Here is an 11,996-nt window from a genome sequence, read left to right as displayed (position 1 = left end):
GGCATAATAAAAGCACCACAAAAATCAAGCTATGCCTTTGTTTTGAATAAGCGATCTCTAGTGGCAAAAAATTACATATTGTGGCCTTAATATGTAAATACAAAATAAAATACTAAGTCTTAAGTATCTTGTAAACATACTTTAGCACTTAAAGTAAAAATAAATTGTTAAACAGTATTATGAAACCATTTTAATACATACAGTTCTGAATCAAGAATCTGATTCTATACTTATAGAAACCAGATGACCTTTTTGTTAATATAATTTCAAAATATTTGTTTTAAAGTGGCAGATTGTATTTTCAAAATTAGCAATATTTTTTATCAATATCTGCAATGAGCTCAGAAGTGTCAAGATTGCCGTAATTACATGACATCCTTAAGAATCTATCAATACATTGTAATGTTTCTATTTATTCACCATTTTTGAATTGTGCATCATTAAACCACATTGCATCCCATGATTAATTGCATCAATATGTATTTTTTTCTTTCCATTTTAATGATTTTTCAGATCAAATAGATTTCATTATAATGCCAAGAGCACAATGGCGTTCTTCTCATTAAAGTTGTGACGGATAGAAAAAGGCCAGTGTGTGGCCTGCCTCCCTCATTATCCCGCTGTTTATGTGGAACGGCTTTTCTTCTGCTCAACACTATTAAATGGCTCCATTGTTTTTTGTTGCTAAAGTCCTCAAATCCAATCCTTTCCCCTATTGCTCAGACCAACCCTAAATTCTTCTACCACATGACAATTATCAAGCCAAAATAAATGCACTCGGAATAATGCCAATTCTATCTATCTATCTATCTATCTATCTATCTATCTATCTATCTATCTATCTATCTATCTATCTATCTATCTATCTATCTATCTATCTATCTATCTATCTATCTATCTATCTATCTATCTATCTATCTATCTATCTATCTATCTATCTATCTATCTATCTATCTATCATCTAGTGCTTGAAGAACAGCCAACATACAATTTTTCATAGTTATTCAGCTTTGGAGAACATCACAACGCACATGACTAATATCCTTTTACATCGCATACCACAAATGCACTGCCAGACGGAACAGCGCGCGCACGCCCAAGCCGCGAGTACGTGCACGTACAGCTGTACTAACGTGATGTCAGAACGCCGTTGAGCTCAAAAAAATGTTAGCCTGTGTTGTTAAGTCTGAAAGCTACAGGGGATTTGCCAGACGGAAATAATACCGTTTCATCGCCTAGAAACACATGCACAACCCACATATTAGCGTAGCGCGTTTTTATACGTTTTTATATCCGCTTGAAGCGAGCGTCTTGGGTTTATCCTAAGAGAAAGTTCGTTGGTTTTTTTGTGGGAGTGATGTCGAATCCTGGGACTCGAAGGAACGGGTCAAGCATCAAAATCCGACTGACAGGTAAAACCCCCCAAAATAAGCTCCTTTATCGTTTTAATGTAATAATAACTGAGTTAATTATCGTTTCATACTTCTCGCTGGGTTATTATCGCTGTGTATCTGATCGCTTATGTGTGTGTGGAAGGCTAAGCGGCTGACTATCCTGCTAGCTTTCTGCTGCTGGGGCGAGTTGCAGCAGCCTGGCTCTTCATGCTAAACGCATGCTAAGACGAAAACCAGTGTTTCATTTCACCAACATCTCTATACACAAAACAGTAGTCTGTGGACATGCTTTATTTTCACTTATGTGAACGTTATCAGCCGAAAGCAGCTCCCCTGGATGGTTTGTTAGGTTGGATTAGTCATAAATCAGCTGAGTATTAACCGGATGAAGGAAGCAGAGGCAGCTGTTTTCTCCGTTCCTCTCATCTGGATGGCTGTCTCGGTTCTACATTAAGACTATCATCATGTGTGGCATACTATTTGTTAACATTTTATGTTGTGTCTGCCTTATTATATTTGCTCACTGAAGAAAGGTAACAAAGGGTTACAGTGCTTGATCTTTATATGCTAATATAGTGTTTCACAATCCACTGATGGGTTTTTTTTGGGGAGGATTTTCCCCCGGCTACTCTTTTGAAATCACTGCTTGCTTGGAAATGAACAGGATATGATTGATGCATACTGATCTTTATGATATCATATCATCACAGACCTCGGGATAATACCCTAAAGGATTCTATTTACAACTAACTCTGTAAACCAAATCTACTGTTGGCATATCAGGACATATCAGTTTTGTGGAATAGAAGGATTAGTTAATGCAAAATTACAAGGTTATGTGCTTCGTAACATATTATGCTACTATAAGGTCCCATTAGTTAATGTGTTAACTACAATTTAATGTAACAAATTAACAATGAGCAATACAATTAATTGTTAATGTTACAGGGTCCACAAAAAATAATAAGACATGACTTTTAATGATGTATGAGTAAATGTTGAAATTAACATGAACTAAGAATAATAAATGCTTTAGAAGTATTCTTAATGTAGTTAGTTCATGTAAATTCATGTAGTTAACTAATGTTAAATGGAGTTGTAAAGTGTTTTTGCTTTTTCCTGTTAACCATTGATGTATTCCACTAGAAAAGAGGGGGATTACATATGCATGTTGTCATTTTTAACGCGGGTCGATTTTATTTGGACAACATGCTTTTGTTTAGTTTTTTTGTTTGTTTTCATCTCGCATAACCCCATTTATATCTGACAGAACTATTTTGACATCAAACATACAATGAACTGCTTTGATGGAGGTGGTGGTGATGACACCATATAAAGACATGTTTCCTCACAAACAATATAGCTCTGAATGAGCTTGTCTTTATTTTATGCAGATGTGTTTGTGTATCACAACATCTCTTCTGCGGCCACTTGACAGTTTGTTTGTGGAAGAGATGTCCACAGCAGAGGTGGAGAGCTTTCGGACTAAAGTCAAACTCAGTGCCTCCAGCTGTGCTGCTCTCCCCCCCTGGGCCCATGAAAGGAATTCTAATTGGACAAGGAATGTCTGTCTCATGAAACAATGAGTGTTGAATCTCCTCAATGGCTGCTTCACTGTTTAGTCTCGTGGGGCATTTAAGTCCAGAGGATTTGGTTAAACAAAAAAAAAGCTTGCAAGATTTTTATCTGTATGATTGTCACCAGTAGATGCAGCAGTTTTCCCTTTAGGCGTTTGGGTGAGAGAACATAATTTTTGTTTTATTCTAACCTTGTGTTTGATGGTATGTTTTCAGTTGTCTTTCAAACTGATATAAGTTTGAAAGACTAGTTTGTGATTTAGTTTGTGTAAATGAGAGAGAACTGCATCTAATCTTGCTTAATTTTGCTAGAAAATTAGGGAATTTAATGATTCTGTTTCTGATTCCTCTTATCCTGCTTCAACGAAAGTGTCACAGCCAGTTTGTGTTTGTTCACAAGCCACTTGTACTATTTGTGTGACTAAATCTGCCATGATCAAACCTTTAGCGATGAATTTCAACAAATGCTACGGATCTCCACCTAACTGTTTACAGAATAAATGCACCTTTGCAACCTATGTGACAGTTCAATTGGGAAAATGAACAATTAGTGGAAATAATGAGTTTAGTGGTTTTATTTTTTGAAGTTCCAAAAGGTTTACAGTTTTCATAATGTGAATCAGTTGAAAATGATATTGAATAAATGTTGTTTTTATGACTGCTACCATTTAAATGTTTATGTAAAAAACGAATTGGAGTAGAAAAGATCATGTAATTGTAAAGTTAGTATTATAACTTTATTATAAAAAAACATCCTTGAGTGTAATTTGATTGTATTTAAATCAATCATTTAACCTTCAATATTGCAGTAATGTAATACCAACTGACGCCCATGTTTAGGTTACAGCATTAGTTGAGGTTTTTTTTTTCATTCAGAAAATTTGTAATTTACTGTATCTGTTAGGGATGCAACAATACAGTTAGTCCACGGTTCAATACATACCTCGGTTTTTAACCACATTTTTGGTTCGTTTTTTTTTTTATTCTATTCTTAGGCGACAGGAACAGAAAAAGGTTAAAGAGAACATGTTTTTATTTCAATACTTTCTTTATTTTACTTAAAATACTTACTTAAACTTAAAACTTTACCTTTAAAAAAACCTTGTACACATTTCCAGTGTATTGTATTATATAAAATAAATATAAAGATTTACAGTGGCAGCTCAGAGATGTACAGTAGCATTTAAGTATGAAATTGAATTAATAAATGTAGGTTAAAATTAAAAGTGCATAGTCTTCAATATGCAACATTGATTAAAAGCTACTGTATTAAAGGTCTTTTCTAATTTTAGAGGTGGACTGTCCCTTAAGGACAAACGTTGACCTGCCCACATCTCATGTACAGACACATGCGATTTTACTTTCACTTTAGACATAACCCCTTTTTGGTGATGGTGATTACGTAGGTATGAATTTAAACAAATTAGCATATTGTGACGTAACTGACTGGGTCTTCAAGCCGTGCCTTCAGGCGCATAGGCTAATTGCAGGCTATATAGACCACAAACAAATTTAAATATATGTATGCATGTTTATTGCATACATTTCAGGTGCATTCATTAAGAAAAGGGTCCAACCACCAGCTAGATGTCATTAAGTCATAGCTGTCAACCCTCCCTTTTTTCCGGGTTTCTCACTTATTTTAGCTCTTTTCCCGCTGTCTTCCCGTTTTAGTATTTTCCCGTGATATGTTTTCGTATTTTTACGCTCCATTGTGTTAACTCAGAACACGCAACTATCTGTGTCTCTGAAGTGGCTTGCACTGGTTGCTAGACCAATGCATCTGGTAATATAGACTAGCACAGGGGTCTCCAACACGTCGCTCGCGAGCTACCAGTAGCTCGTGGCCTGATTGGAGGTAGCTCGCCAAGACGTAGGCTACTTTGCATCTAATCAGAGTGAGCTAATTTAGACTGAACAAATGTCAATGTAAACATGCAAATGTAGGGTTGTCACAAGTACAGGTAGGCTACTTTAGTACGATGTTGGTAGTTAAATAAAAAAATAAAAAATGACGATACCAGCATTTCTGTAGGCTATTACCGGTTGTACCGACTCCCGAGTATATTCTGTACATGCAGCTTTCGTGTTAATCCAAGCGCAGGGCTCCAAAGTGTAGCCGAATATATACTAGTATCTGTGAATATTAAACTGCAAATTGCTATTTAAATATTACTCCTGCAAATTCTGCGTCTCTGCGTGAATAACAGGCGCAGATGCGAGGGCGCGGCAGTGTGCGCCAGTGCGTGCACACACACACACACACACACACACTCGCGTGTCTCTGCCGTGTGCGACTATGAGGACACAAGGACGCATAAACTGTCACTTCATGAGAATTTAATGTTTCATTTAAGTAAGCTGTCATATGAACACAGACACTCAAAGGTCTTCACGGCAACCCGTAATAATAAAAGTTTGGTTTAACGTTGAGAAATTGACAGAATATATTTGGCTACTGTTGCAGCCTATACAGTAGATATAACTACATCTCTATGTAATAATAATGTCTCTACTAATAATAATAATTATGCCTAGATGTTTCCTTATTTTTTACTTGATATTTTATGTATAAACAATGATTAGCCTACTTTTTAAACAGCATACGGCCTTTAAATGTTTAAATGTATGATTTACTTATAATAATTATCATCATAAATAATACACGTTTTAAATTTAATAGATTTTTTTTTTAAATAGTACAAAAAAACGTTTCACTGTGGTACCAAAATTGGTACTGACTACCGTAAAATGTTTATGGTATTGGTACCGACTACACTCTTTCAGGTGTAAAACAGTTTGGATTGTTGTTAATATGAGAATTATGATGCATTATTTAAGAGTTTTAAGTATTGTAGAACATGAGTAGCTCTTGGCGACTTTCATTTTTAAAAAGTAGCTCTCAAATGAAAAAAAGGTTGGAGACCCCTGGACTAGTGTATTTGATTGTTTTTATGAATTCAATTCATTAAGTAGCTATAACCTACTCTTTACTGGTAAATTTCACAGTAAACAAACATCACAGACAATGGCAGACCATTTTTTTCAGGCATTATTTTATTTTTGTAATATTATGTATTGTCTCTCAGTTTTTTTGAAGAGACACTGCCCCTCTTTCCTCCTTCTTGACAGCCTATAGGATAATAGCTTTGATTAACGTTAATGATGAAAAAGGTTTAAAAATCGTGATTGTTTGTATTGTTTTTCCTGCCGTTGAGCCAGAGCCCACATATGTTACGCTAGGGGTGTAACCTAGCGTATCATGTTTCGGTTTGTATCACGGTTTTAGGTTCACGGTTTCAGTACGGTTTGGTATTTGCCATGCTCAGGGAAAGAACTATTGTCAAATAAAAATAAAGAAAATAAGAACAAAAAACTTAAATACAAGCAGCAGCACAAATAAATACTATTGAGCAAAGATACTAATAAAATAAACAATGCTTTTCAGGTTTTCCAGGTAGGTCTAACATTAGTTTTTAGGTAGAGAAATTGAATAAAGTAATCAAATGTAAAATAACTGCACATTTAACTGTTTAAATACGAAATTAATCCTTATTAAACTTACACAAGCTATTCAATCAAGAGCAGTGAGTGATGTCCTTATCTTTTGTTTGACATAAAACAGACAGCAGTAAAGGCTACTGCCCCTTTAAGACAGGGATATGCTTGTCTTTCTCGACTGAATACAGTTCTCTTAAGGCATATTCAGACTATGTCTGCTTGGATACTAATCAAGATCGACATGTTGACATACTTTTTGTGTGAGTTTGTCCGTTCAAGCGCAAGACTTGAAAGAGAACTCTATATTTGCGCGCTGTGAGTAGAGCAAGTTTTTGGATGAGCGCACAGAAATAGATCTTTACAGAGAGTTCTCATTTGCGTCTTCTGGCGAATATACCCGGGTGAATGACTGGTCATACAGCAGCACTCGCATGCATTGAACACAGTTTACAAAGATAGTCTGTTTTGCCCACGCTTTTCTTTTATTATTGCTGTTGTAGTGTAGCCTATCACTGAGGAACCAGCACGTGTATCCATCGACAGAACCATACATAAAGCATTATTTTTCAAGTTAAAACCAGTGCCGCCGCTCCCACCACGCGCTGGGGTCGAGCAGAACACACGCTACCCATAGCAACGCGTTATGACAACGACATTTCAGACTGACAGAGACAAGATAAACGGCTTTTCCACCATTTGTTACTGTTTTGTACAAGTTGTTATATCAATTATAATTAATTCTGTTTTATTGGCCACAATATGGTAATGCTGAATGTTGAGAGGGGCACTTTTGATTAATTTTCAAAAAGGGCAGGGCCTCAAACCCCCAAAGCCCTCTCCTCAGCAGTGCACTTGCCTGGTGTGTGTAACATGTCCATGGTCCTGACTCCTGTCACAAAATTCAGCGAAATCTCCGACAGTGCTTTAATAGTCTAACGTTACAGTGAATGAGAGAATGAGCCGAAACGAACGCACAGGCCATAGTGTGACATCCATTAACCAAAGTGTAAACATAGATGACATCACAGGTTTTTCTATAAAAGAAAGAGCGTAGCCTTCGTTTGTATGGCCCAGGCAATTTATACATTTATAATACTTACTAAAATATAATTCATATTATTTTATTACTGTTGTATTAGTTGTTTGAAAAGTAAAAAAAGAAATTGGTCGGTCTTAAAGCCAATTTACAACCGGCAAGTCGGTCGGACTAAAAGGGAAAAATAAATAAAAAATTGAGTCGGCCCTAAATTGACAGGGTCGGTCGGGTTACGGCAAACAAGAATATTTTTAAGGATGGCCTCATATCAGTGCCTAGACTGACAGGCACACTCAAAAAGAGTTGAAATAAACTGAGAGAAATATTACAAATGGAGATAAATGAAACTAATTAATTAAATGCAAAACTGAAAGAAAAAAAAAACACAATTCACAAGCGTGTATTGAACCGTGAATGCCGTACCAAACGTTTAGAGTATTGTGACATCCCTAGTATCTGATAGATCCATAATAAACAAAACCCAGCCCTACTCTACTGGTGGCACATAGGTGTAGTCCTTCAAAACTGGCCCCAACTTTAGGCTATAATGGAATACTAAAAAAAAAAAAAAAACAATAATGTGGTAACATATTAACACACAACTCCTGTATGTTTAACTTCATAAAGGCGGATGCACGAGTCACAACCAGTCAGTAACGACACTGTGTGAAGTCTCATGATCCTTATGTGGAACAGTAACAGGTCTTAGTTCACGAGATTCATTGCCATATGGTACACAAGTCAGTTTATTTCAGTATCAGCAAAATAACTGTTTTTTTTCTTAACCCTTGTGCCTAAAAACGTGATCTTTCATCAATAATGGTTAAAAATTGTTTTGTCAACTTACATTACCTTTTTTACACACATATTCCTGGTAGTTATGCTGTGTAATGGCTTTATGTGCATCTTACAAGTGTTTACAATCAACACCATCACACTATAGTCTAGAAGGCTTTGACGGCAGTATGCTTTTTGTGACCTTATTAGCAAGGGCTCATAGTCATTGTTCCTGGGAAAGAGGATACAGTGATCAGATCAGGTTCCTTGAAAAAAAAAATTGCGACGATTACTTTTGTTTAAAATTCCTCCTTGCTACATTGAAATGTAGTATTATGTTTAATGGCCTAATGGAAATTATGGACAATTAATTTGACATTTTTTAAATTGGGTTTCTTCATCTGTTAATGATGTCTCTGCTTTCCTTCTTTCAGTCTTTAGCATGTTCGTTTTTCTTTGGGTTCATGTTTCACACAACAGGAAGTGAGATTCTGAGATGGCTTCTTTTAGCGATCAACTGATAGTGTTTTTTTGTGCAGTGTAATAATACATATTTTGTTTTATGTTCAGAAATTATATGCAGAATCTTAATTTGACTAAATAGATAGTTATTAGACCAGAACAATAAAAACATACATTTGTTAATGTCTTATTAATTATAAATCCTGGTGTCAGGTAGTGTTGCATGTACCGGTACTAGAAAAGATTGTGATACCCTGCTATTACAAACGGTATGTTATGGAATTTTATTGGTTCCGGTACTTTAAGGAGGACAGCGCTAATGCTGTATTTTCTAGTTTGCCTCAATGTGTGACAGCAGGTGTCAGGATGTGTGTGCAGAGCTCTTCTTCCACCGTTCACTAAACATTGGCAGTAGAAGAGTTAAATATATACTCGCAGCTCATGGCAGAGAAAGCAACAGAAATATGCGCGCATGAGAAAATAAAGCGTGGTGCGGGACGTGCTCGTGCTGCCGGACTCTGACCTGAAGCGTGCACACGCCTTTCATATTACATATGATTGCCATTCACTTCTTTCACGGATTATTGTTAGGGTTTGAATGGTCAAAAATATGTAAAAATGCACTGTCTGACGAGTAAACACAGTCGGATATGTCTTTAGTGATCGTATACAGCTGATGTAATTAGATCTGTGGAGGTAAGCCAGACCTAATATTCTGTGCGATTAATCAAACAACAATGAAAAATAGAAAACCACCACGTTTGGCTAAATAACTCAAATATATTTATTAAGAATCAGTGTATAGTTAAATTATAGAATGAAGACTAAGCAGTTTTATATTTGATTATTTAATTTCTTTCTTGACTTGCTACTGTTAAATAGACCTAATGTAGCTGAAAAACACTGTTTTGTCATATTGTTTGTAATTTGCATTTTTAGCTTATTTTTGAAAACAAAGATACAACTAAAAATCTATATAATTATAAAATTACATTTAAAAAATATTAAATTACTCGTATCATAAAATAAGATTTGGGTCATCCCGACCATCCCGGCGGGGGAATTTTTTCCGTTTTTTTAATTTATTTTTTTAATTTGAATATTAATTTTCACCTTCAAAATGCGTTTTTTAAAATCTATTCGAATATATATTCGAATTTAGAATATTCGTTGACAGCCCTAATACAGATATGTGCAGGACATAATTATAAACTATAAACTGTCTACTTTTATTTGTGTACACTCACAAAGGCCATTGATTCAGAGAACGGATTGTTTTGCATGCACTCACTGCAAACGCTGTCTTCATTTCAATAATTGATTTTGTTTATTTTGTTTCTAAATTCAGTTCATATGTCTAACAAACGAAATTCAAAGCCAAAGTTACGAAAAAGAAGAAAACATTTTACCACCATGCAAATTCAAACATTTCATTCTTCTAATTTTAATGAATGCATGGATAACATGCCTTGATCCTTTCATTAACAAATATGGCTACTGCGGTGCTGGGATATCGATTTATCGCCCAGCCCTAGCCTGCGGTCATCTAAAAATATTGTTTATGATATTCCGGTCACAGTTGGTCAGGTCGTTTGAAATAAAGATGCCAATTACATTTTTGAAATTTATAGAGTAGCCTACTAGACACAATTTACTATGAAATCCATTGGCAAGGATCGGATCCTCTGCGTTCCAGCATCAAGTGCAGCAGTGACGCTCAGCTCCGCAGTTGGTGTCAGAGGCGAGAAGAAACCCAGGGACGGTCGATTCAAAATTATTTCTACACAGTGTGAGGAAAGCTAAAAATAAGTAGGCTAATCTTCTGTTTTAGGCCACCAACCGCACCTTATAGCGCTTTTAACCCCTTTCCTGACGCGGGACAAAATGCTGACAGCCAGTAAGCCGACAGCTTATCAAAATTCTCCGACTGGTCCTTGTTTGTTTTTTGTTTTTTTTTACATTGTTGTAGCCATTAAAATAGTTCAGTTTTGTTTTTAATGTCAAAATAGTTATATTTCGTTTCGTTTCTTTATCAAGTTAATTTAGAAAAATGTTTTTTTGTTTGTTAAATTAAAGTTTTAATTTTTTTAAGTGACGGCCAGCGACCGACAGTGATTTAACCACACCCTGAATCAATTTAGCCTCTCGAATCAACTCTCGTCTTGCCTAAAATCTTGCCATAGATATAAAAACACTTTTAAGCATCACAATGTTAGTTAATTTCGCCTACTATTAACACCACAGTAAAAGGCATTTTTGACAAGCTGAGGCAGGCTGATATGCTGCTCGCGGCTCTCGCAAACGAAACGAGCGAAACAATCTAAACTAATAATAAAAATAATAAAAAACAACAACATGCAGGTTGTCTTATACCTTAGACCTCCCCAAAATGAATATAAATCTGATCTTCAATCCCCACGGTATATGCTCATTTAACGGAGTTCACATCAACGAAAGCAAAAGATTCATGATGCTTTTTATTCAGCAGCTCATTTCAAATTCAAAGACCACAATATGAGAGAGAGAGAGTGACCTAAGCACTGGTGAGATCATTTAGTCTCATTTAATTAATTAATTAATTAATTTATTTATTTATTTATTTATTTATTTATTTATTTATTTATTTATTTATTTATGCTATGTCTGTTCTAGCAACGTGTTAACTTTTCGATAAAGCTCTAATTGGTTTCCTTTGGAAATATGTTTCAAATTCATACAGAATGCATTTATAACTGTAAAGCATGTGTGTTTGTGTCAAAATCATGATTAAAATTGAAATCGGGGAAAAAAATCAAGAAATCGGGATAGGTTTTTTTTGTCCATATCGCACAGCCCTAATGCCTAGCTTTTTTTTCACTTGATCTTTTTATAAACAATGTTTACTTTTAAACAGCATGTAGCCTTTAAATGCTCATGTAATGATTATCCTCATAAATAATAGTCATTGAATTTATTTTATTTATTTTTTAATTAAATTAATTGTTAAATAAATCATTTAGCTGTGGCACTGAAATTGGTACCGATAACCGTAACATTTTTATGGCATTGGTACCGACTACTGGAATTTTGGTACCATGACATCCCTATGGTATTTGTATCCTTTTTGTGTCATCACTGAAGCATTCACGTTTGGCTTTTTTTTTTTTTTTTTTTTTTTGCCCTCAAAAGTTATTGCCCTCATCATGGTTACAGAGTAATGTGGGAGAAAGGCAAGTTTTCTTATTTTCTCATTGTTGTTTCCTCATTACT

At 35.3% G+C, this 11,996-nt stretch overlaps 1 protein-coding gene across 2 annotated transcripts in view; it reads left to right on the top strand.

The window, feature by feature from the left end:
- The first annotated feature begins 1,142 nt into the window (after positions 1-1,142).
- smurf1 (SMAD specific E3 ubiquitin protein ligase 1) overlaps positions 1,143-11,996 on the top strand; it is a 73,202-nt gene continuing 62,348 nt past the window's right edge. For both annotated transcript variants that reach the window (XM_067419905.1, XM_067419898.1), the window contains exon 1: positions 1,143-1,412. In XM_067419905.1, coding sequence (XP_067276006.1) covers positions 1,358-1,412 — 55 coding nt within the window. In that variant the 5' untranslated portion in view covers positions 1,143-1,357. The remainder of the gene's footprint in view (positions 1,413-11,996) is intronic.

This window comes from Pseudorasbora parva, chromosome 2 (genome assembly GCF_024679245.1).
Source record: "Pseudorasbora parva isolate DD20220531a chromosome 2, ASM2467924v1, whole genome shotgun sequence".
Classification (NCBI taxonomy): domain Eukaryota; kingdom Metazoa; phylum Chordata; class Actinopteri; order Cypriniformes; family Gobionidae; genus Pseudorasbora; species Pseudorasbora parva.
This window is presented reverse-complemented; position numbering and strand designations above follow the sequence as displayed.